At 41.7% G+C, this 26,252-nt stretch overlaps 1 protein-coding gene across 2 annotated transcripts; it reads left to right on the top strand.

Moving 5' to 3' along the window:
* The first annotated feature begins 421 nt into the window (after window positions 1-421).
* Window positions 422-25,559, top strand: dnm3b (dynamin 3b). Of its 2 annotated transcripts, none has more exons than XM_034137985.1 (21): window positions 422-692; window positions 1,022-1,359; window positions 4,448-4,521; window positions 4,707-4,856; window positions 6,139-6,342; window positions 7,479-7,577; window positions 7,947-8,107; window positions 8,638-8,780; window positions 8,931-9,066; window positions 10,064-10,131; window positions 11,148-11,286; window positions 11,849-11,935; window positions 12,914-12,984; window positions 13,179-13,233; window positions 14,759-14,872; window positions 18,561-18,670; window positions 20,142-20,256; window positions 21,171-21,335; window positions 21,789-22,021; window positions 22,689-22,862; window positions 23,941-25,559. In XM_034137985.1, exons 2-21 carry the CDS (start codon window positions 1,199-1,201, stop codon window positions 23,981-23,983), a joined length of 2,502 nt encoding a protein of 833 aa, XP_033993876.1. In that variant the 5' UTR covers window positions 422-692; window positions 1,022-1,198; the 3' UTR covers window positions 23,984-25,559. The 2 variants fall into 2 exon arrangements, with proteins under 2 accessions (XP_033993876.1, XP_033993875.1); XM_034137984.1 differs by having other exon boundaries at window positions 423-692; window positions 22,686-22,862.
* Window positions 25,560-26,252: the final 693 nt, after the last annotated feature.

Here is a 26,252-nt window from a genome sequence, read left to right as displayed (position 1 = left end):
CTCCCTGGCCTTTTTTATCCAGTTAAAGCCCGTGGGCATTTTTTTCAAACATGGATCGTGACAATGTCAAAGTCATCAAAAATATGCAGCTTAATATGGGACAGGAAATGCCTGCCATGTTCTGTAGCATGAATGAAACGCTAGGAACGACAGCTGTTTTTCTGCTCCTATACTGCAGGGGATCTGAAGGAGCGCATCCACCTCTTCTGTTGCAGCGATGCGCAGCCGTGCCGCATGACTCACAACCAACGGCACGGATGTAAACAGGGGGCGGGCTCAGGTAGGCCAAACCTGTACCTGCTCAGCCAATGGGTGCGCCGCGTTGCCCCTCTTTCGTCTCCAAACCGGCGCTTCTCATTGGTCCGCCGCCGCGTCGAATACGCTGTAGAGAGGAGCGAGGCGCAGCGTCGCAATTTACACCGCGGAACGCAAGGAAGAGGGGGGCGAGGAGAAAAAAAAGAGAGATTAATCTGTCAAATTTGTGTTCGGGATGAGACCGCTCTGACATTCAGCCGTGCGGAAAAACAGAAAGCCCACATGCGAAGACATTTTAATCACAGCAGTTGGGGATCAAGCTGATGCACCGCCATAGCAGGTGGTGCTTGTATAATCGTCCGGGGTCTCGTCTTTGCTGCCTGATCTGCGCGTCGCTTCAGCACTGGACAGCGACCATCGGAAAACACTGAGGCGGGGTAGGCTGCTCACAACACCAAACACCTTGTCATGATAAATGCTCACTGCATGCTATTCTCTTTTATTATATATCAACGCGCATCTGCACGACGTTTGTTGTTGCCTTGGTTTCATGTCAATCGCGCATGATTTGTGGATCCTTGTTTCAATATGGAGCCTCCACTCATCAAATGCCCTTGAAAGTAGAGGCTTCGTGTATGTATGTGTGTTTGTGCAAAAGAGAGAGAGGTTATGGTGGTTCTGCTGAGCAACTGCGCAATTGTCTGTCCCTGTCTGTTCTCATCTCTCTCTTTTTTTTTCTGCACCCCTCTCTTCTTTTGCTCCTCAGTCGGTGCGACCCTCGCTTGGCTCGGGGCAATGCGCGGCTAGATGACTTCACTACACGAACAAGCACCGCGGTATCCTGGACTAATATAGCAGCGCCACAATCCCCCCCCCCCCTCCATCCTCTCTATCTCTCTGTCTCTCTCTCTCTCTATTTCTATTCGCTGATCCCAAAGGCACCATGGGAAACCGTGGCATGGAGGATCTGATCCCGCTGGTCAACAAGCTGCAGGATGCCTTCAGCTACATCGGCCAGGCGTGCAACCTGGACCTGCCGCAGATCGCGGTGGTCGGCGGACAGAGTGCCGGGAAGAGCTCCGTGCTGGAGAACTTTGTAGGCAGGTAAAAATGACCACCACAAATAGGATAATCCCTTCGCCTGGTAACCTTGAGGATGACATAAGAGGCCTATGGGGCCAATCTCTCTCAGTGGAGAGTTCAAACCATCCAGCTTTAAGGCTGTTGTTGTGATGAGCAGAGACCTTCACGAGCAGAATATTATTTTATTATAAAACCCTGGCTCCTGACAGAGTGGTATTTGGGTTACAGCAGCATCTTTGGGGATTTCACACTGCAGTCCTCCTCAGTCCTAGAAATATCAGTTCCCAAGAACCCTTTGCAAGGCATTAATATGCAGTTGACCCCCAAAAATATGATGTCATATGCTGTGTTGTATAAACTGCTGGTTGCAGAGATGCATCACTGCATGTGTTCATTTTAAGAACACCATCCATACTGTAGGCTATATGTCAGCTCCCACTCCTGAGAACACACATGAATATTCATCTTCTCGCTCTGGATTTTGGTCACTCGCAACAAATAAATTATGAGCAGGGGCTTTGGGTTTTTTATTCAAGACAAGGATCAGGCAGCCAGCGGTGACATGATGTTGGTCACATCAAGTACAGTGTTAAATCAGTCCATTTGAAATACAGACACATCCCACAACAACTGCCCAACAACATGTTTTATGCCCAACAATGTGGTACCTTTCTGTGTTAGAGCACATGCATTCAAAAGGGTTGGATATATATATTTTCCGGAATTGTACATTTCAGGATTTGCTGTAAAATGCACTTAAGTAATTAGTAGCAGTTCATGTGCTGTTGCAGTGTCTATGCAAATGTAATTCATGTTAAAAATCAAAGTGTCACTTCACAAAGGTCATTGACTCGCTATTGAGAGCACTATTAGGCCTCTGAAAGCAGCTGTATTATAATGTGGCTCTGGAGTTCGCTTTTCAAAATGTGTCACCTTGACGATGTCATCAGGGTCATTTATGATGATGTCATTAAGGTTGTTTGAATTCGGGCAAACGCTTAGTAGAAAACATTGGGAAGTGGAGATGTTGAGGAACAGAAAACAGAGCAGGACATATATAAGAAAAGATGCTGTTGAGTTGCATTATGGGAAGGATTAAATGCTTTTGAAGCCTGACAAACTGTAGGGACTTATCTCTGCTTCTGTTGCTTCAATTTCAAGCTTTTATTCATTCTGTCGCTCAAGTCCCCCAATTTGTGGAAGTGCAACATGAGCTGGATTGTCTTCAGTGGCTTCTTTCTGTGCCGTTTTGAAATGCATGTGTGCAGCTCCAGATGGATGCATTGATTTGTCCAGTTCCAGCCCTCATTGAGAGTCGTGATGCTGAGTAATGGTCCATCTGTCCAGACCTGGCCCTGCACAGCGCTGAATGGACAAGTAGTGGGCTTGTCTTTATTTATTTTTAACCTCTTCCCTGTTGAGGGAGCTCCGTGGGTCGATATGTATTAATAAGGTTGTCTTGGAACAGACCTTTAGCACAGGACGGGGTTTTGAGGGCTGTGGTCAGGTGTGTGACATTGTAATCAGAATAAACATACAAGGATTTTGCTTTTGTGGTGCATACATCCACACAATAACAAGAATTCAGTTCAGAAATATATAACTTTTTTTCAAAGGCTATTGTAAAATAAAAGAGATATATATATATATATATATATACAGTACACAGCAAAATGACCAATTACAAATAAAAATAAAACAAGTGCAGTATATAGAATTTAAAGTGGAACAGTAGTGCAATTTTAAGAGGTATTTTTCTTAACACAAGTAGGGAAATCTAAAGCCAAATGTGCAAAGTGCACGGTATTTTATAAGAGAAAAGGATCACATGATGACAGTAATGGTGCATTTCCACTACACGGCCTTGCTCGGTATGGCTAGGCCTCGTTAGGACTGGCTCACTTTATGGCGCATTTCCATTACAGTTTAGGAACTGGGGTAGTATCGCAGTAACGCAGTGTAGGCGGAGCCGTGACGTCATCTTCAATGAGAACCCCAGAAAACCAACATCAGCCGTTAGCTGTTAGCACTCAGAGCTCACAGTTCCTCATATCTGTTCAGAAACTAGACAAAAGTTAAACAAGTACAAACCACAGACTGTCTGTGTCATGGTGAATACAGTCGCTGGTTTATTTATGTCTGTATAGGCCGTTGTTGTGAGTGTGGACGGTCAGAGCATATACTGCGTTAGCTTAGCCGATCTCCATTCAGAAAACACGCATTTTAAAAGGTTTTTCGCCTGCCGTCTGTCTGCAGACTTGTCAAAGCATTAATTCATGGTTTTTACTAACCGGTATCAGTATGTTGTTACTTCGGCATCATTTTGAAACGTGTATTACAATTAAATCACGGTCAAATATGTTCATCTTGTTGTAGTTGTAGCCCCCTTGCCAGCGATTCTCTCTCTAGTTTAGCAAACTCAGCCCGACTCAGCCTGGTTGTTGGCCCGGAAAGAACCTCGATTTTATGGGGCCAGAAAAACTGTGAAATAGTACCCGCTAGCCGGTACTACGCTAAGTGGAAACGCAACCAAAAAACGGGCCCCGCACGGCTCGGCACGCTTAAAGCGAGCTCCGCGCTGTAGTGGAAATGCGCCATAAATGTAACACATAATGTCTATAGGGGGAGTAAAGACAGTCTAAATGTCAGTTGGGGTCACAGGCCTTGTAATGGACACATTATCCCACACACTCAAAACAAGTTGGTGTTGAACCTCTCAGAAAATGGTGACGTTATTGTTTTAAACAGGACGGCTCTTAATCAGGGACGCTGCTCTTTATTTGGACCTGTTGTTTATCAAGCCAGATTGTCCTCTTGTGTTGCAGAAGCAGCAGCTGAAAGCTTTAGGAGTTGCTGTTTTATTTTAAAATGGCCTCTATTCCACTCATTGGACTGGTGTGAACCAGATTAGTGACATCGAAGGGCCTACAGTGGCTGTCATTCCATTATATAAGGTGTAATTATAATACATTTGCCCTTCAAAGGGAAAAAAAAGCCTCAAGATGAAGATACCATTATGTCACAAATAGCCATGTCTGTAAACTCTTTGATGCATGCTTTATTGACTGTGGTTTGATGGAATGAGTTTTGATTGGCTGTCTTTCCTCAGGGACTTTCTGCCCCGTGGATCTGGCATTGTCACCCGCAGGCCCCTGGTTCTGCAGCTTATCAGCGCCACTGCAGGTGGGTGCGCACACCCCCACACATGCTAGCATTCACACACACAAAAACAGCCTCCCCCTCTCCTTTTTTAAAAATGTCTGTGTTTTTTATGCTTTCTTTTTTTTCCCTTCTCACACTGGCATCATTTTGGCTCTCTGCTGCCACCACTAATCCCAGTTATATGTCTCAATGTTCCTCCCTCCTAGAATGGGCTGAATTCCTGCATTGCAAAGGGAAGAAGTTCACAGACTTCGATGAGGTCCGTCAGGAGATCGAAGCAGAGACGGACCGCGCCGTCGGGGCCAACAAAGGCATATCCCCCATCCCCATCAACCTGCGGGTGTACTCCCCTCACGGTGCGAAGACAGAACTCAACTTACACTGTCAAGTAACATCCCACAATAACACATTTGTATCAAAGTACAACGTGACAAGCTGTGAATCATCATACTCTCGGGCATTTCATTATAAGCTAGCATAAAATGTTTTCAAAACTGGGTCGATCATTACAAACAAAGAAAGGGATTTTGCTAGCAATATAATTATACAGAATATGAATGCATTTCTATGTTCTTAAGGAGTTAAGAAAGGCGGCTCAACAGCCTCTGTGTTAATATGGCTAGCAAACATGCTATAGCCTTGCTAAAGGCCTACTGATGCTACGTTGATGCTATACTGAGGTCTTTAGATTGTTTGAAGTGAAAGCTGTCCTGGTCCTTTACAACCAGGGCCTTAAAATGAAGGGGACTAATTCATGGAGCTTCATACCCTCTATCATCCTCCATTGTGAATAAAACTGATGGTGGATGTTTTTTTGGAATTAGCTTTTAGCGGTTAGCTTATAATTTATAATAAGCTACTTACAGTAGCTTCATTTCCTGATATCAACCTCATATGCATCCTGCAGGTAGCACCCACTATTATTACCACTTACTTCTTGAAAGGCTGAGATACAGATCGATGGTTATAATGGCTAATTATTAACAAGGCCTTTATGGGTTTTACACAAACATTTTCTTCTTCATTTGTACATTCTAAGAGGGAGATTGTGTATATCGGGCAGTCCTATAGGCAAAATGGAAATGGAGTGATCTAGTTCCCTGGTGATTCCCATAACATTTCCAGGTATTTTTTATCCTGGACACCTAATGTTAGCAAGAGCAAATGTAGCCCAGATATAATGTAGTCTTTCATCACTAAAGTTTCATTAAAAACATACCGTTTTTGTAAACAGAGACTAATGATATTTTGGGTCGGGGGTCTAACTAAACATATGGTTTTCATTTCAAATGAATTGTTCATGCTGAAGAGGACACTAGTAAAACATAAGCCACTTAGCTAATAAATAAGTTAATTAAATAAGTGGATAGGCCTACCCCTTTTTGACTCACAATAGGCCACAGTAATGTTGAGCATCCATGTACAAGTATACATGTTACAATGCACCTTTAAACCTTTTACTGCTAATTATTACTTAAACATTAAATACAAATATTTTCTTGTGCACATTTGACTCTTAACTTAAATATTTTAATTCTATATTTTTATTTATCTTTTATTTATCTTTTATTTTATTCTAAAATGGAGCAACTGTAACGAAAATGTAATATTCTAATTGTGATTCTTCCGTGTGTGCAGTGTTGAACCTGACCCTCATCGATCTGCCGGGGATCACCAAGGTGCCGGTTGGTGACCAGCCGGTGGACATCGAGCAGCAGATCAGAGACATGATCATGCAGTTCATCACCAGAGAGAGCTGCCTGATCCTGGCCGTCACCCCGGCCAACTCCGACCTGGCCAACTCCGACGCTCTCAAACTGGCAAAGGACGTCGATCCACAGGGTAAGGAGAGAGCGAAATGGAGATAAATGCAACAGGTAAAAGGTGACCTTGTGATTAGTGAGACTGACCTGGACAATACATTGATTCTCCGTCAGCTGTAGCGATGGTGCTCAGTGTCTGACCTTGTTCTCTGACCTCTCTGAATGTGGAAACAGAATTTATCCACAGGGAGAGTCATTATTATTAGAAACACGGGGCTGAGAGAAAGGGAAAATGGAGGACAAGGAGAGCATCAAAAGATAGGAGAAAGAGGAAAATATGATAGAGATTTCAATAAACAAAAACTGAGGCTAAGGAAAAAGGAAAGGCTAAGGAGAAAGGAGAAAGGAGAAAAGTATTTGATACCCAAAGAGTTTGACCTTCAGACAGGAGGTGAAGACACAGGAATGGAAAATGAGTTAGCTTGGAAGAGGAGGACAAGTTAACCTTGTGGGTTGGGTGAATGATATCAGACTTAGAGAGTGAGGTAGAGGAATACAGGGGGGAACCAAGCCCCAAGGAAGCACATTGTCATAGTGGCCAAATGGAGTTACTATATACCTCTGTGGCAGTGACAGAGCGGGATGTCATTTGGGCCCCAAAAATACTTTTAACCATTGGCTTACATTTGGAAAGAGACATCTGTAAATCAGTGGATAACAGTTTTACGTGAATGACTCCAATCCGCTACGTCACGGGGCAGAAGGAAATGCGAGTGTGCATGCCCTATAGGCCCTATGGATGCAGGAGATCGCTGGAAGATCCGGGTATTCTTTTTCCTGTGAGTCAGGCCATTTTTGCTTCATGCACCACTGAGCAACTTTCATAGGAGTAAACGCCCCCCCCCCCTCCAACATGTCATCCAGTTCTCTTATACAGCCATGGGGGGGAAAGGAGGAAGGGATGCTAACGGACAAAAATGCTTCAAAGGAAGAAGGCAGACAGACACATGGAAGAAGGAAAGACATAAAGGATATGGATGCAAAACTGCATTAGAAAAAAAAAATCTGAAAACATTCATTTTTAAGAAGCTGGGTATATTTTAAAGGTTTAAAGGTCACCCAAATGATGAATACAAAAACAGTGCCTTAAACTTCCAAACAGCATTTGTTAAATTCTGTTACATCATCCCTGCCTATTTTTGATCCCTTTTCTAGGTCTGAGGACTATTGGAGTAATCACCAAGCTGGATTTGATGGATGAGGGAACAGATGCCCGAGAAGTACTGGAGAACAAGTTGCTGCCGCTGCGAAGAGGTGTGTGTGTGTGTGTGTGTGTGTGGTGTGTGTGTGTGTGTGTGTCTGTGTGTCTGTGTGTCTGTGTGTGTGGTGTGTGTGTGTGTGTGTGTGGTGTGTGTGTGTGTGTGTGTGTGTGTGTGTGTGTGTGTGTGTGTGTGTGTGTGTGTGTGTGTGTGCGTGCGTGCGTGCGTGCGTGCGTGCGTGCGTGCGTGCGTGCGTGCGTGCGTGCGTGCGTGCGTGCGTGCGTTTCACAGTAGATTGAGCTTTGACAGCTCTTGTATTCTCTCTGTGTACTTAATCACTGTATCCAAACACAATCCTATCATGCCTTCTCTCTGTTTATCTCCACGTATTACCCCTGCCTTTACCTCTTTCATTCTTTCCCAGGTTATATTGGAGTGGTGAACCGCAGTCAGAAGGACATTGATGGAAAGAAAGACATCAAGGCAGCTCTGGAGGCCGAGAGGAAGTTCTTCTTGTCCCACCCGGCATACAGGCACGTGGCTGAAAAAATGGGCACCCCCCGGCTGCAGAGAGTGCTCAACGAGGTGATCATAGATGTACTCCCAGTGCTTTTCCACAGTGCACTTTACATAATTAATAACTGGGCTGCTTTTTATTTCTTCACTTCCTTTGTACCGCACATCAGTGTGGGTGATGCGTGACTGTCAGTAGGTGGAAAATGCATTTGTTCTTTCTAGTTCGGCTCCGAATAATTTATCATTTCTCTCAGGCAGGCATTCCATATTTCCTTGCATTTTTATTGCATGAAAGTTATCTACAATTACTGTGAATGTAGAGACTAAACCTCCAATAAAATAGTCGCTAAGAGGCTAAATCAAGCTTGTTACTTTTGGTACTCTTTGTCCCAGAAAGAAAATAGCAAACCTCTGAACAGATGGACTATGTATGTCATGATAGAAATAAGGGCTAAAAAGCATTGAGGCTCCTACAGTCAAGAATAGTATTTTTATTGTTACATCACTGTACAGCCAAAATGCCAATGACATTTTTTTCCTCATCGATGCTCCCGTGTGATTGTATTTTGTTTAGTTTTGTCGGATTTGTGTCTCCACAGCAATTGACCAACCACATCCGGGACACCCTGCCAGCTTTCCGCAGCAAGCTGCAGTCCCAGCTGCTGGCTCTGGACAAGGAGGCAGAGGAATACCGGGGATACCGACCTGATGACCCGTCCCGCAAAACCAAGCAGCTGTTGCAGTCAGTGCCTCCTTTTTCTCTGCATCAATTTAGTCTATCCTGCAAGATATTTTACCTAATTAATTTCTCCCATAGCATCAATTTCCAATAGCAGGGTGTAATTTCTGGTCTTTTTTTAATCATTCTTATCTTTATTTGTGGTTGTTTCAGGATGGTGCAGCAGTTCTCTGTGGACTTTGAGAAAAGGATTGAGGGCTCAGGTGATCAGGTGGACACAGTGGAGCTGTCTGGTGGAGCCAAAATCAACCGCATCTTCCACGAGCGCTTTCCCTTTGAGCTGGTCAAGGTGATATGTCGAACAAATTGTAGAAGAAGATGGCACTTAAAAAAAACAAGTGAAAAAATCTGATGGGGTGTAGTTATTTTACACAACAAATTTGAAATACAAACACCCATCCATCCATCTACCCTGTTCTCCCTGTGTGGCAGCTACCAGCAGCAGGCGTTTAGCTTAGCTTTGCACAGAGACTGGAAACGGGGAAACAGCTAGCTTGGCGAAGGCATCAACATCAACATCCCAAGGCCTCCAAAGCTCACTAACTCACGCTTTATAACTAGTTAGTTAAATCTTTACAAAGCAGTGAAATATATAAAAAAGGTTGTTGTTTTGATGTGCTGGATCAAGACAAGCTAGCTGTTTTCTCTTGACCAGAGTTCTAGGCTAAGCTAACCAGCTGCTAGCTTAAGGAGACACTCATCAACAGCAGAGTTTTTAATTTGCTCTTGTTCAGGGACTGATTAGAACCATATTTTATTAAACGTCATAAACAAACGTAATATAGGACAACAAACTAAGACCAGGCCTCGAGCACAGAGCCTCTGAACTCGATATCTTTAATAGCTGTTGCGCTGAGTCCTCTGCCTTAGTCTGTCTTGAGATAGTGAGGCTCATCTCTTGAATATTCCTGAAACAAAGGAAAGTGGATGGGGAACAGTTGAAATAATTACACCCCCAGTAGACTTCCTTTTTCTAATTTTAGGACAATTAAGTCTTGAAGGCTGAATATAAAACTAAATTAACCTTTTTGCAGTGTATTTCCTCCTTTAGTTTTCTTCTGTTTCCTCCCATACACATTGTATAATCTGTATCTTCTTACAGTCTCTTTAGTTAATACCCTCAGCATGATAGCTTCCCTATGAATAATTCATCTCCAAATGCATAGTACAAATGCCGCTTTTTCCTACAATTATTCTTTATCATCTCTGTCATCCTCTCTTTTGTCATGCCGTCATCTTTCAAATGTTTACAGCTCATCTAAATTCCTCTTCTCTGTTCCCCTCAGATGGAGTGTGATGAGAAGGAGATGCGTCGCGAGATCAGTTATGCCATTAAGAACATCCATGGTATCAGGTAGGAATTTGTCCCCCCAAAATATGAAAATAGATTATCTTCAATAACCTCTGCGGTTGTTCCAGAGCATCTATTTGATATACCAACCAGTGATGCTAAAACATTTATTCACAGGCTAAAGACAGACACATATGTTGATTTTGATGCAGAAAACATCACAATAGAAATACAAATGCATGAATTTGGTTGATAATACATCCCTTTGATGGGAATTTATGAATAAGGGAGAAGCATGTAATTTGTTTTTTAAATGTTCAGTCTAGCCGCTGTGTGTTTCTATATTGGCTCAGCACAGTGGCGTAACAAGGTTGTGATTGGCCCCGGTGCAAATATTGTTTTGCTGTCTAATTTTGTCAGTTTAGCTGTTACATCTCCTTGTTCTCTCTTGTCCTTTCTCTTTTGAGCGCCGCTCTTGTGCTTTGGTTTGCTGTACATTATAAATGCAAGCTATAACATTTTTTATAATGCTGCCGAACTTGCTGCTGCTAGCTAGAGTACAGTACAGGTTGATTAAATGGTTCGCTCATCACGCAAGGTATCACATGACATGAAAGGGAGCAAGGTCATTGGACAGACAAATTACAAATTAATTTAGGTTGCTTGGTTACTTTGAAGACTGCGTGAACCGGTCAATGCCATTGGGGCCCCAAAAATGTTTTTTTTTTTTGCATGGGCCCCTGGCCGGCTCTGGGCCCTGGTGCGTTGCACCGGCTGCACCGTCGATAGTTACGCCACTGGCTCGGCAGTGGTTAGCAACCAAAACCAAAATAATAGCCACCCAAGCTAAAAAGCATCTGACATTTAAAGAAAACACCAAATTTAAGCATGAATTCCGTACAAATACAATAGCAGGTCCAATATCTATGCCTGGTTCTTGACACAACAAATTACAAAATGTTTGCATTGAACCATTCTTTTACTTAGAAATGGACTGTATAGAGTACACAACCAAAATAAAGATTCACATAATTGCATCACAATTGTACCTGTTTTCTCTCCCTTTTTGTGTGTTTCAGGACTGGACTCTTCACCCCAGACATGGCGTTTGAGGCCATTGTGAAGAAGCAGGTCATGCAGCTGAAGGGGCCCTGCGTCAAGTGTGTGGACATGGTTATCCAGGAACTGATTAACACCGTGCGCCAGTGCTCCAACAAGGTAACTCACGTGCTCACGGCATCGATGCAAATTTATATTTCTGCCATTGGGTTCTGAAAACAGTGCAATGCCCCACAACCACACTAAAGATACACTTACTGCAATAAAAACAGCCTGCATGACTTGTTGCTTTGACATTTGGAAAATGAAAAAAAAAAGTTGTCAAAAACCCAATTCAGCAGCCACGACCAACGCTTACAAACACAAATATTGACGAGTTTAGCTGACATACAAACCATGAAACGCATGGATATAATTGCCACCAGAATGACTTAGTTAAACTGCTCACGTGAACATAAATCATAGACGAAGTGCACAATCTGAACCACGTTGCTTTGAGACAAGTCACAGGGTTGAGATCTTTTATGGGAATTAGGCAGGAAACAAAGAAGGAATTAAGGAAGAAAGGGTAGTTGATAGAGGATGGACAAATGAAAGAAACAGCAATGGAAAGATGAGCTCACATTTGAAAAATTCTGTTTTTTATAGTGTTTTATAATTAGTTCCACATTCCTCATTTTATGGAGTGAGTCATTTTAAGCTGTAAAATGTTTTTTTTCAGCTGGAATGCTTCCCCATGCTGCAAGAGGAAACTGAGAGGATTGTGACTACTCATATCCGAGACAGAGAGGGTCGGGCCAAGGATCAGGTAACATCATTAGTTGGTCATAACGGCCATAGATATTTGTTTACAAGGAAATGTCTGTGAAATGAATGCCAAGTAAACAGTTTCATATTAATATCTGTCATTGTATCCATACAAAACACATACTGTATGAGTAGCTTTGGTATTTATGATAAAAAAGAGGCTACAAGCAGCATTTTGTTAGCTTAGCTTAGCTAAAATACTGAAAACGTGGAAAACCAACATAGCAAGAGCTTTTAAGCTAACGTACTCACACTTTATGTCTTGTTTGTTAAATCTTTATAAAAACTAAAGTGTAAAAATAAAAAGTTGTGGTTTAATGTGCCAGACGAGCTAGCTTGTCTCGCTGCCCTGAGTCTTAATACTAGGCTAAGCTAACCAGCTGCTAGCTAGGCTCCACAACAGCAATGTTTTTTATGCTCTGGGAAATTTAAATAGTTGGTTACACATTTAAGTGTTTATTTGACTGATTTGTGTCTGTAGATTTCTACTTAATTTACCCATTTAGAATTAAATAACATCTTGTTTTCAAATTTAAACATTCAGTTTTAGAAAACTTCTAAGCTAGCGAAACAATCTATTGCCTTTATGTTAGTAATCAACTGGTTAAGTTGAATGGTGATATCTCTTATTTGCAATTGTTGACTATATATTGGTTTTCTCAAAATTCGTTTTTTTGTCAAGAAAATTGACAGTAATACTATTTAATCGAGTGATTTTATGTAATATCTGAAATTCCCTCTTTAAAAACCTTTGACTGTTATATGTCTACAAAATGAAACTATTTTTAAAAACATTTTGAACCTGGCTTTATCCTGTTCTGAAAAGTTATGCAAATTAGCAAATATTTAATAAGATGAGTATCAATTTTCTATGCCATCTCTTTGAAAGAAACGGAATAGGAGTATTGAGGAAAACATCACAGTACTGTATTTCTATAAAAATGACTTATTTCATGTTTAATATTTTGTGTTGTTACAGGTTCTGCTGCTGATAGACATCCAGCTCTCATACATCAACACTAACCACGAAGACTTCATTGGCTTTGCTAAGTAAAGACTCCATCTATCTGTTAGCATAGCTCCACCATGATACATTATTTATGAATAAACATGTCAGGCTGCTTAGAATAAATGTTTTGAAGATCCACTTAACCCTGTCATGTTTTTTTTCTCCTCTTCATTCACCTCTCCCTCCCCTTCATCCACCCGTCCTCTCCCTCTGTGTTGTTGTTTGTCCTCTGCAGTGCGCAGCAGAGGACTAGTCAGAGTAATAAGAGCCAGAGTTCGGCTGTAAATCAGGTGAGCATTTGTCACGTCTCATACGACACACACAAACAGCGGAGCACAAGGTCAATGGAGTAAATGCACACCTACACAGCAGCAGGATGGCTACTGAAGAGAGAATACAACAAAGATCTGATCCTTTCATTTTAGTTAATCTTCACACACATTTTATGTACATTATACGTAGCCTTATGTTCTATTATATTTTATTATTATTTTATATGTTGCATCGTGTATTTTGCTTAGAGGCACCAGTTTGTTTGTTTGGTCTTATGATTTTGTCTCACATTGGGTTCTATTACTTTATGCCACCATCATCACTGGTGTTGTTGTTGAGACATTTCCCTTTGTTTGAACTCCCTTCCTGTGTCATCAAGGTGCCACTTTGCATTTCATCCCCATCCCTTAGTGAGAATCTCAGCTGCCCTGTTATGGGTGTCTGTTGGTGAGTATCACTCATTGTGGGTTATGGTTTTTGCAATGTCATTTTGTGCCTGCAGTAACACTTCTGCCCATTGTGTGGTGCTCTCCGGCACCATCATATGAACAAAAAGAGTCAGTTGTTCTTACTCTGGACGGGTTCAAGAATGGCAAATTGGCTGTGTAAGCTACTCCTGGGCAGAGGCGTTTTTCTTTTAATTGCAGTAGAAAAGTTGCTTTTTTTCCCTAAAATCCCCAACATTCCTTCCTGTTGCAGGCCTCCTCTCCTCCCGCATCAGGCCTGATTGTAAGAGTTTCCTCTCTAACCGTTTACTCTCTAACACCCCCTCCACCCACCAGCGTCCGCAGACTACAAGGGGTTTCCAACCACAAATAGAAATAAAAAATGTCCTTGGTTTGGCAGTTAAATAATCATCTCTAAATCTGAAAAAGTGTTCTTTTAGTAACCAGGCACAAAACAGACCTCTTTTGTTGGCCAAAGACAGTAAGGCTTTGTAATGATTTGGGTAACCTCCTTAGTGAGTCTTAGGCGGTGCAAGACTGACAGTGATCTAACCTAATAATCACTTGGCACAGTGCCTGTTTGTGTAGGGCTTGTGGGGTTAATACCCAGTTGTCACACACACGCTTTATTGTGTGCTTGAAGCACTTAACACAATGATCACTTAAGCAGCTAACACTGGGCTCTGCCTGTGGCATTGTGGACACACAGTTCCTTGAATGAGACTGCACTGGCACACAGTCACATGCTAGGCTCTGAGCCAGTCACAAACACACACCTAACCCCAACCTTCACACACATTTCATCGCAATTCATGCTTTGTTTTACCTGCACTGATGCATCTGGGCTAGCTCTAGCCATGATATGTTGTTTGGAGTTGATTTGTTAAAAGGCGAGTGAGTTGTTTTATCAGATTTATTAGGAAATATAACCAAAACAATGAGCTGAAAGACACTAGAACGCTTTGCAGTTCCACTTCAACTTTACAAAGCGTTTTATTGACTTTAAGCTCATTGTTTTCCAGTTATTATGGAGGAAGAGCTCCTGTCATTTTTACTTTGGAGCAATTTCTGACTTTTGACCTTGCCCTCCCCTCAGGTCATTCGCAAAGGCTGGCTGACCATCAACAACATCAGCATCATGAAGGGAGGAGCCAAGGAGTACTGGTTTGTGCTGACTGCCGAGAGCCTCTCCTGGTTCAAGGATGATGAGGTGAGTTTAAGCTTTAAAGAAAAGAGACTAAAACTAAAAAGACACTTTATGTTTAGTGTCTTTTAACTAATTTTTTGTTTTTTCAAGGGTATTTGAGCAACAGAAGAGACAGATATTTCCCCTCTGGAGTCAGAGGGTGTAATATTTAATATTATTGATTGAACACCTTAATGTTAAGATCAGGATGATGAGCCAACGAGATTTGGTCAGAATAAACTGATGTTCTATGGAAGAAGATGAGGGATAAACGTGAACACTTTATTTGAGGTCTGTGCTAATTCTCAGAATTTTGACGATAAAGTCAACATTTGAAGATTTACGACGAAGACAGAAAATAAATAATGTAAAATACCAATACTTAAGTCATACAGTACAATACAACATTACAGGGAGGATTTGGGCAGAAAATAATAAATGAATGAAAAGAAACTTAACCCACATACAAGAAAACACAAATAAAGCATAACAAAAGAAATGTGGAATGAATTGTTTATCATGCTTTCATCTTTTCATGTGACTAATCCATCTGGTCTCTGACTTTAAACTCAGATTTAAAATACATTTTCCAGAAGTGACCCTAATCCTCCTCTGTAGTGGCCAGATGTTGTGCAGAATGGAGTCAGAACAACAATGAATTGATGAATAACACAGATCTGATGTGGAGTTTTTTTTTTAAAGCAGAATTTTATTATTTTATTTTCATTATCATTGATAATACATCATTATAACTCACAACGCCATACTGGTTTTGGAGAGAAGCACACTGGTTGCAGCTTTTGGTCCGTTCTTTAGGGCTCTTTGGCGGGCTGATGTCTATCTGCCTGTCTGTGCCTGCTGTACAGGTTGGAGGATATTCTGCACAGCAAGTGTAGATAGGCAGACACACTGCAACTCATTGTTAACCTTGTTGAGGGTGCAGGTCCAAGAGAGATGCAATTTGGGAGAAAGGAGAAACTGATAGAGACAATCCAGTATCGATTGTTAGTCCAATATTTTCTAATTTCACTTATGAAGAGTTTTGATTCTTGTCTTCACTCCTTCCCATTCATCCTTCTCTTTGTCTCTGAGCTTGCCTTCCTTTTTTCTCTCTTTCTTCCCTCCCCACCTCTTTCCGCTGGGAGTTCAGGCATTCGCTTCTTCTCTGCACATGTGGAACAGTCCCAATCCCGAGCAAACGCTCACCCAAAATATATGAACACATGCTCAGCCCTCAGACGGCACCCAGGGGCCGCGCAGCGCCGCGTGCACAGATTGTCATTTGATACGTTAGTGTGGTAATGTAGGAAATTATAGCCTGCGCTGGCTTCGCCTCGTATATTTCAGTTTTTATACCCCGTGAACTTTCGATAGTCACATGCACGTGTGCACACACACACACACACACACACACACACACACTGACACCCTCCTTCTTCACTTGGTGTGGTTTGGAAGTGCTTGCATTCTTGGCAGCAAAATTACACATTTCTAATCTAAAAATGTCAACAGAGAAAACCCTTTATTCAAAATCAATATCCCTTGATTCTGTTTCTGACCTTCAACTTCATACGCAGCTATCACTTCAAGGTGCTGAGTCACTGTTTGGCTCTTTATAATGGGTAGTATTCAACAGTCCGCTATTTTACTTTAACTACTTTAACCACAAACCAACAATACAAAAGCTCACCTAAATGGACTAACACATCCTGTCTGTACATACTCTTTGTGCATATCCGTCTGCACACACTTTCCCTCACAGCTTTTTTGCAGTTATTTGACACCACAGCAATATAAATGTCCCTTTGCCTTAAAGTCTTTCCAACTCCATTTTGGCCACCCACTGAAATAAACTCACTGAAGGTGTCTGACTGTATTTTCAAACTCCACTTTGATTGATTGGCCCTGGTTCCTTTTGGCCTGCGCTGGATGCTTCGCAGCCACACACACACTCGCTCCTCCCTCCCCCCCTTCTAGTGGACCACATCTTCATCAGAGCACCAGGCTAGCAGCCTGCAAACGTACTCATTCATGCTATCAATTATGAGAGCTCGCCATTTTGTGCATCTAAACATCTTACAATTCTGACTGAGTTTTTTTTTTTTTTTCACAGCAAGTTATCAAATCTGCAGTTAGTGTTGAAAATGGTGATGTATGTTTATTCCAAGAACAGAAGTGAAAAGGAAACGTTAGCATGGACAAAATACAGATGAATATAGTACATATATTAGCAGAAAGGGAAGGATTAAATGCAAAAATCACACACATCTCGGAGATCTGAAATGCCATCAGAGAGACAGAAGAGGGTCCGTGCCCAGTCTAACCAATGTGCAGACTACTGTACACCAGTATGATAATGAACAGGTAGTCTGAACACTGGGTAGACGGAGCCGGAGCTCAGAGCCGGGCCCTGAGCGCTGCGTTCTGCCGGTCCAGATGCTGCCGTGCGGCTCTGCCCTCCCTTCGCCCCCGCTCCATTTTGGCAGGTCCTTTCGGCAAAAACCCCTCAAAATGTGCCTCATCCGCGTCTCCCAAAACTGTTTAGGTGTCTTGGCCATGTTTGTTGGTTTTGGTAGACCTTTTTAAGCCCGGAGTCCCCTCGCGGTCCGTTTGGGTCACGCCGGCCATGAAGAGTATCCAGCCTTGACGTGGCACATTCGCTCAGACGACCGGGACAGACTGGCTGCACGTTCAGGGAGGGGATATTTCAAAAAAGAGGGAAAGAGAGAGACGGTGGGGGTGAGAAAAGGAGAGGAAGAGGGAGGGGACCCGTGTGACCATATATGGGCCGCGGTGACCCCTCGGGGAATACAACACAAGAAGAGTCTGCAGAGTTTTCCTGTCTTTCCTTCTTCTCATCCTCTTTAATCCTTACCTGCGACCATCTTCACGGACCTTCGGACCAGATGGGGGGCTTTCTTCTGCAGATCTTTGTGCAAATCCACTTTAGCGTTGCTTCTCCTCATCGCTCTCTCCTCCTCCTCCTCCTCCTTCACCCGCCGACTCTTTAACTTCTCCCTCCTTCCCTGGTTCTCTGTGTGCCGTTAAGCACTACCAGATGTTGCGTTTTAACGCCAGGCTGTCATTTAATCTCTCTCCCTCCTTCTCCTTCAAAAAAATCAGGCAGGAAGTGGGCCCCTCTGGAATGGAAAGAAAAAATATTGAGAAAATATAGAGGGGGGAGGGATAAAAGAAAAAAGACAGGGAGAGTTTAAAAAGATGGAGGCTAGGATGAAGTTAAAAATGTCTTAAAGTGTCCGTCAATGAACACATGTGTCATAGCCGTGCTTGAGCTTCTACCTCTGAGGTTGTGTTTGAGTGCCGGACCCCCAACCGCCGGACTTATCCCCATTACCCCCCCGACTTACTCGCTTTACTTAGGCTTTAGCTGCCAGCGTTCCCCCGGCAAAACGCGCCGTGAAGAACGACTGCATCTTGACCCACACTGTAATGACTTCCACATGTGCTCTCCGTCTCCCTTTTTTCTTTCTCTATCCTCCCCCCTCTCCCCCTTTCCCTACCTCCCACTCACATGTTCTCCCCCATTCCTTCTCCCTCCTGTCACCCCCTTTCTCTCTGCTCCCCTCCCTCTTTAAAAACCCCATTTCACCTTTCTCGTACGGCCACATTTCGTTGCACAAGAATCCATGGAAAACAACAAAATTGCATTAGTCATAAGAAGCGCTCACAAGCCTGTTTTTCTCATTTGCAGGAGAAGGAGAAGAAGTACATGCTCCCTCTGGACAACCTGAAGGTCCGCGATGTGGAGAAGAGTTTCTTGTCCAGCAAGCACATATTCTGTATTTTCAACACGGAGTCCAGGTCAGCAGATCTTTAATTTCTGCACATAAAACCAGATTTCTTACAGCAATCACATGCAGTAGATGGAGTTAGAGAGAACAGGGCCTGTGTGCTGCTGCGGCTGAAATAGGTTTTAGACAGTATGTATGCATGCACATATGCAGGCTGGGAGAAGGTGAAACTATGTCTAAAAGATCTACAGCTTAGTTTATGAAGTTTGTCATTTGCATTTGTTTACAAAAGCAAACATTTTACAGTGATTTACTGCAACAGATAATAATACAAACTTGAAGGTCTTAACGTGGTAATAGTAGGTTGATAATAGTTATTCATTCAAGGAAAATGTAGGCATTAACAAACAGGGAAGTTTAATGATAACACATTTTTATTCATTTGAACATTTATAAAAATCCCAGTAAAGTGATGTAAAAGATGAAATGTGTCATGGTGGTTCGCTTCACCTAAATTCCACATGCACAATATCAAAGAAAAAGAGATTCATACATATTCTCCCTTGCTGGAGAGAATCAGAAGATGTTTCTATTTTATTTAAGCAATTAAATATTGAACTGTTATGACAAAATCTTAGTGTCACTTCAATTCCAGAATCACAATTTAGAATTGAAATATACGTAAAATAAATGGAGAAAGTTCAGAGACAAGCTGCTAAACTAATTACAGGATTAAAAGCTAATTCATATGTTAAAAAAATGACAATGAGCTAATTTAGTACTTTAGACATACTGTAGAGATGGAACGATTAAAGTCTATAAGCTTGTTCACAGAATACAAATGATCACTATCAAGCCTGTCATCCACTTTTAGAAAACAAGTATTTATTTAAAAAGGAACTCTTTCGAAAGACTATCCCACTCAAGTGTTTCTCTGAACAGAAGCAATCTTCCCACTTTGTGCTGCAAAAGCATGGACAGAGTTTCCAGAAGATGCAGTGCAGGCTCTTCGGTTTTTAAAAATAGATTGGTTAAATTATGGTCAACCAATGATATGTTGAAAATGTGATAGCTGGTCTTTGATTATTTGTGGATTACAAAATGTGGTGTGGAGATCTCTAGAACCAGAACATATTCAATAAATGAAACATAGGAAAAAAAGCCAGGACAGGACTGTAAGCTATACATAACACGGTGAATCTGGATACAATGTCTGGATCAGGCCTGGACTCTGAGTAATCGGTGCAGAGCGCTCTGTAAAAGGTTTTATGGTAATTCACTTTCTTCTTGGCTGAAGACCTAAGAAAGGGTTAAACAACAAAATACCCCAAATGGAAGGAAGCACATAACCTAATACTGTCAATACTTCCAGATGTCTGAGTTTCTATGCTGTTGTTGAACACTTCAACAATAGGGAACATTGTCCACATGTTTTCTAAAAAGATAATCATTCAAAGAGTAGTTAGTGTTAGGTTATTTAATCATATGCACACACATGTGGTCTAAAATGGATGCATGTTCTCCTGTGTCATGGTGCTCAGGAATGTTTACAAGGACAATCGCACCCTGGAGCTGGCCTGTGACTCACAGGAGGACGTGGACAGCTGGAAATCCTCTCTCCTACGTGCCGGGGTCTATCCTGAGAAAGTCATGGCGGTTAGCAAACTCTTTAATTCTCTGATCAATGGATCCTTTACCCACTGGGTTACACATTCCTACCTTTAGTTTCCATTTTTCTGTCTAGAGTGGGGATTAACTGTATGTATTTTAGGAGGCCGACCAGGAAGTTAACATCGCAAGGGTTCACTCGACAATAATCAATGCGATGGTTCCATTAGTATTTGGAGTATTCCAGAACATTCCAGATATTTTGACACACATTTATTACTTACACATTTTGTTGAGCAGGATAATCGACACATATTAACACAACTCAGTTGAAGAGTAAATGCAATCACTAGAAGTAAAAAGCTAACATTAGCCTATAAACAAACTACATGGCGGTCGCATGGCTGTGCGTCACCACCGCTAAGCTAAAGGTTGCTAATTTCCGGTGTGGTGGTTAAGTAGTTTATTTAGCCACTTGTTTGCAACCGCTAGCTAGACATTCACATGTGGTATGTTTACTGACGTATTTTATGTCGTTGAACAAAACATGAGAATCTAGTAAGTTTGTATTAACCACAGGCCTTTTTACAGGCCTTGCATCGAAGACCCGTTAAAAAAATAACGCTGACTTTGAGACAAGGGAAGCGGAAGTGGCAAAAGGCTTTAGGACTCATTCCCGCACCACTCTTTTCTTAATATATTCATATTTAATGTATTTACCTGTTTTATTTAAATACATTTAGAACTCTTTCTATATTTATTTATTTTGTAGGGAAATAAATACATTACATTTTGACTTATTCCCTAACATTTACATTTAAGATTTAATTTCAGAAAGAAGCCCTCTGTATCAAATAGTGATTCATACTATTAACCGACGTATTTTGTAAACGTATGGCCCTCTTTTCTCATTTAGTTCTCTTTCATTGTTTGAAAAGTCTCTCTCCTTTCTCCCTCTGCAGGTTGAGAGTGAGTCCACCGCAGCCACGGAGAACTTCTCCATGGACCCTCAGCTGGAGCGTAAAGTGGAAACCATTCGTAACCTGGTGGACTCCTACATGGCTATTGTTAACAAGTGCATCCGGGACCTCATGCCCAAAACCATCATGCATCTCATGATCAACAATGTGAGAAAAGATGACTCAGAAGTTCATTTATATAGGACGTGTAGACATATTTCCTTTGCTGTTACTGTATAAAGGCAACACGCTACAGCCAAAAACTAAACATTTTCGTGTACTGGCCTATTTTCTGAGATTCGTATACTTCGTAAACAATCCATTTAGGGGTGTATTTTACAAAGCCTATTTGCTTTTGTAGATCCTAAATTGTATTATTTTACAATCAACTCAGGATGTTACATGGTAATATTTTATATTTGGTAATAAAACCAATTCTGATTATTAGTTAAAAATATATAACCTGTAATTACTTCTCTCTAAATATAACACTGCCATTAATGATCCCAATAGTAAAGTGTTAACCTTTGATTGGGAAAATGCCATTAGAAGGCATATGCTTTATTTCTTCTATTTAACTATTTGAATACATCTCCCTGCACCGCCTCCTCCTGCCTCCAGGTGAAGGACTTCATCAACGCGGAGCTGCTGGCCCAGCTGTACTCTGCCGGGGACCAGAACACCCTGATGGACGAGTCCCAGGAGCAGGCCCAGAGGAGGGACGAGGTGCTGAGGACCCACCAGGCCCTAAAGGAGGCCCTGGCCATCATCGGGGACATCTCCACCACCACCTTCACCGTCCCCATGCCTCCGCCTGTTGATAACTCCTGGGTGGGAGGAGCAGGGGGTCGCAGGTAAAGTGACTTTAGTTAAACTGATGACATTATGTGCTCTTTGTTTCCTGAACACAATTCATGGACATCTCCTTACGTATATATATATATATATATATATATATATATATATATATATATATATATCCAAAATATATATATATCTATATGAACATGACCTTAATAAATTGTTTACGCTAAAGACACATATAGACAAGCGTTAATATTTTAAAGTAGCATCTAATGATATATGGACATGATCTCAATCATTTTTGCACTAAAGACTTATCGTATGATATATATAGACACAACCTTGATTTTCTTTACGTTAAATACTTATGGAACAATATTTTAACATCACCTTAATCATCTTGCTGACTTAATTGCCAACATGATGCCAGAATAACAAGCAGAGTTTTCCCTCACATTAGAGGACTTGGGCTAGGTCTGTAACACCCATTTGTCAAGGGTTGAATATTTGAAATAATTGTTAAATGTTAAAAGTGAGTCCATTTAATTTAATTTTGTTGGTACATTTTATTTATAATTATTCATCTAGGGCCTACATTACTATGTTATCATTATAACAGTGGTCTTAAAATGACATTGCAGTTATTTCTGGAACAATAAGTTGTCCAACAAAATGAGTTATATTGCCATGCCTTCCTTTATCCTTTCCTTTCAGCAGGTCTCCTCCATCCAGCCCCACCTCCTCCAGGAGGATGTCTTCAGGCCAGCGCCCGGCTCCACGAGGGGCCCCGCCACCACCAAACCGCCCAGGACCCCTGGGGCCCTTCAACAACACTGCTGAGAGCCCCCAGGCTCCCAGCCGCCCTAACAGGGCCCCTCCTAGCATCCCCAGGTAAACAAAGCCTTCACATAACTATTTTTCAGGATGACATCATGCTCTAACATACCTGATTGCTCTCTAAGTTGTGTAACAGTATGGTTAACATTGAACTCAAAATTATACAATTGGTTTGTTTTTTCAAGTATTGAAAGAAATGCTCAACATAAAAGCCTTTTTCACAGAACACATTTTTAGTAACACTACTATTACAAGTCATACTGTGTGCTGTGAGGAAGACCTGTTGTGTCTCAATATGAATACTTCTATACTTCAATGTGTTATTTTGAGTGCTAAAGTGTGTCCCAAAGCAAATCTATGGCAAAATGCTGTGCACTATAAGTACGTGGATGGGGCATTCAAAACAGTTAAACAGATGCGTGTGGAACGCTGGAAACGTATTGCACTCGACCATCACCATCTTGGCTGCGTAACCAAAGATCTTGATTGCTCTGGTGAACAAAGCACTATTGAAAATAACGTATACATGTGTTTTTTTTTCACAATTTATTAAACGTACCACTATACTGCTGTCCATAAGAAATGACCACAAACAACAACGCTAATAGCTAGCTAGCTAACAGTGTAAATGTCACTTCCATCAAGTAGCAGTGTGCAATGTAATAAAACACTATATGGTCAAAATTCACTCACTGTTCAAGTTTCCCCAGTATACTTAATGGAAGTGTACTTAGGAAAGAATCCAATTTGAGACACAGCACCATCGTTTGGAAAGTTTTTCCCTGAGTCGCTCTTCCCTGCCATTTCTAGTCTCTATAAGCTAAGCTAACAGGCATTTGGCGGTAGCTTTAAATTTAGCATACAGACGTAGCAGTGGTGTCGATATTCTCATCTAACTGCTCATTTCTAGTATCTACAATCTTCACACTGATAATCTGGACTCTGTGTGAGAGACATTAGTACAATTTGTACTCTGAAACGTAGCAGCTCCTACATTTGTGTGAAGACTAATCTCGTCTCCTTTCTTGTCTCCTTTTGTCTTCCTTACTTTTTTCTTCTCATTCCTCTTTCGACTTCTCTTATCTGTCCGGTTCTCTCACACTTTTCCATTATCAATCACTCTCTACCCAAGCCGGCGGCCCCCTCCATCTCCTACAAGACAAGCCCCACCATAAACATCTAAATGGGTTCCTCATACACTTATCTCCTTCCCTCATCCACTCCATCCTCTTCCTCCTTCTATTAGCCATGGCTCTGCTGACCTGGTCCCTCCTTTAGTGCAGACACTGACGTCTTTGACCCCTTTGACCCTCAATTTCCTGCCAGGTGACGATGTCCATATATCTATGTACAGTATGGTACTTGTCTTGTGGTGTATGTGTACGTGCGCTTGTTGCTCGCCTGTGGTCCAGGTTTGCTTAGCAGATCCACTACCCGGTATCAGTCCCTGGAAACCCCCCCCCCCCCCTTCTCCCCTCACAATCCCCCACTTGCTGCTTCTACATGACAATACGCTCAGCAGTCGTACTGCCCTACTCATTCCAAAATGCAGCATGGCACATGAGCTGCTTTTATTGCATGGGAGTGTGTGTATGTAGAGTGTGTGTGCGTGCGTTTCGTGTGTGTGTATACGGGGCAGGGACTAATTTGCCTATATGTAGGCTCGGGTATGATTTAGTATTGTATTAATTTATTGTATAACGCCCCACCCTTCAGTGTTAATTATCAGCTCAATGTTCTCTTAGGAACAGAAGGTAGTGTGTGTGCGTGTTTGTGCGCGAGTAATCCTGTGTATGAGTGTGTGTGAGGATGCATGTGCTGTCCGTCTGCACGTTCGTTGGCGTTTCAGTTGTATTCGTTCTCATGGTCAAAGCTGTTAAATGACGAATCATAAACCCCCCCGGGGGTAAATTTAATGTTGGACTTTTGTGAGTTGTTCCTGTGTTGTAGTAGCAGCCATACATACATAGCAAGGCTGAGGAGCACCTTCAGTATTCTCTATATGGAAACAGCCTCAATAATGCATTTAACCTCGTCATAGGTGTCCACCTGTGCTGTATCAATGGTCAAGTTGTGACCCCTGCAGCCTTAAGCTCAGATTCAGACGCTGACTCGTGGGGAGGAAAAACAAACTAAAAAAAGGCAATTTCCTTCTCCTACGAACGAACATGCATTTACATGTTTCCATTTAGCCTTTTTCTCAGGTTTGAAACATGCAACTCCATGCCCATCACAAACTAGCACTCTTTCTCTTTCCTCAAATCTTCTAGCCTCTCTTATTTCCTTTTCTCTCACAGCCATCGAAAGCCAGTCAGCGTCTCAATCCGAGCTTAAGGTGGTGTCGTGCTTCTCTGTCAGTTTGTTATTGTGTATGTGGGCCTAAACTGTGTTCTGATGTATATAGGTAATGATAAGGAGATACTGTACCTGTGGACTATTAAGACCTCATCAAGGATCCTAGCGCTTTAATCGTTCTCTGTGTCTCTATTCACTAAATGCTCTCTTCTCTCGAATTTAGACTGCCTTACCGGCATGAAATAAAATTCTATATTGCCAAAGCTAAATGTAGAAAGAGAATTGAAAAAAAGAAAGAAGAAGAATCTGCAGAAGACCAACATCGAAACGGTTCCAGTTGTAGAGAGTGTGATGGCTTTGTTTAGCAGAGGGCATAATGGTAAACTGGAGAATGCATCAGTTGTTCTTTTCTGTGTCTCTGTATCGCTCCTCAATAAACTTCTTCCTCATAATGTCTCACTTTGTCAAAGGGGTCTTTATTGTTGAAGCCACTAGGTGAAGCAAAAATAATAAGTTACTCAAAATAATACGCTATGTCTTGCTTGCTTAATTATTGATGCAAACATAAAATGAATGTGTGTTTATAAAAGACAAATAGTAATTTTTAGGGATTCAGGATTTTTGTATTTTAAAAAGCTATTTGTAACATTTTACAAATCCACAAATCTGGATGATTCGATATATTCCATAGCTCTGACAGAACCATTTCTGACACATTTCACTTTTGAAATGTTGAAAATAAATTGAGAGAAGTTGCATTGCAATTGCAGTAATACATCTACAGTACAAATCTTTACTGTAGGTTTCCGAAAAACAACTAAGAGTAATAATGACTGCTTCAATTTCATTTAATGATTTTTTCATTTGATAGGATTTTATTTTAGCCATCATTTTCATTACGGCGAGGCAGTACTGCACACCTTGACAGCAAGTAAGTATTTATCTTTATTCCTGCTTTAGAAACCAAATTACATCAAAACCAATGCATGCGATGATGGCTTTCTTGCTAATTTGTTTGACTTTTGTGCATACTGCAAATTGTGGGAGAAAAAATACAAGAAATGGGATTACTGAGGAATCAATTCATATATTACTGCTTGCCACGTGATGGCAGCAGAGGCCCAGTTGAATCAAATCTGTCATGTGACA

The sequence above is a fragment of the Trematomus bernacchii genome, unplaced genomic scaffold, assembly GCF_902827165.1.
Source record: "Trematomus bernacchii unplaced genomic scaffold, fTreBer1.1, whole genome shotgun sequence".
Lineage (NCBI taxonomy): Eukaryota > Metazoa > Chordata > Actinopteri > Perciformes > Nototheniidae > Trematomus > Trematomus bernacchii.
Note: the sequence above shows the minus strand (reverse complement) of the source record. Positions and strands in the feature narration are given on the sequence as shown.

Excerpts from the sequence above, each read along its gene's own strand:
- dnm3b (XM_034137984.1), top strand. The coding sequence starts at position 1,199 with ATGGGAAACCGTGGCATGGAGGATCTGATCCCGCTGGTCAACAAGCTG. Across the intron at positions 8,108-8,637 it reads TGCAGAGAGTGCTCAACGAG|CAATTGACCAACCACATCCG; the intron begins GTGATCATAGAT and ends GTGTCTCCACAG. Across the intron at positions 11,936-12,913 it reads AGGGTCGGGCCAAGGATCAG|GTTCTGCTGCTGATAGACAT; the intron begins GTAACATCATTA and ends GTGTTGTTACAG.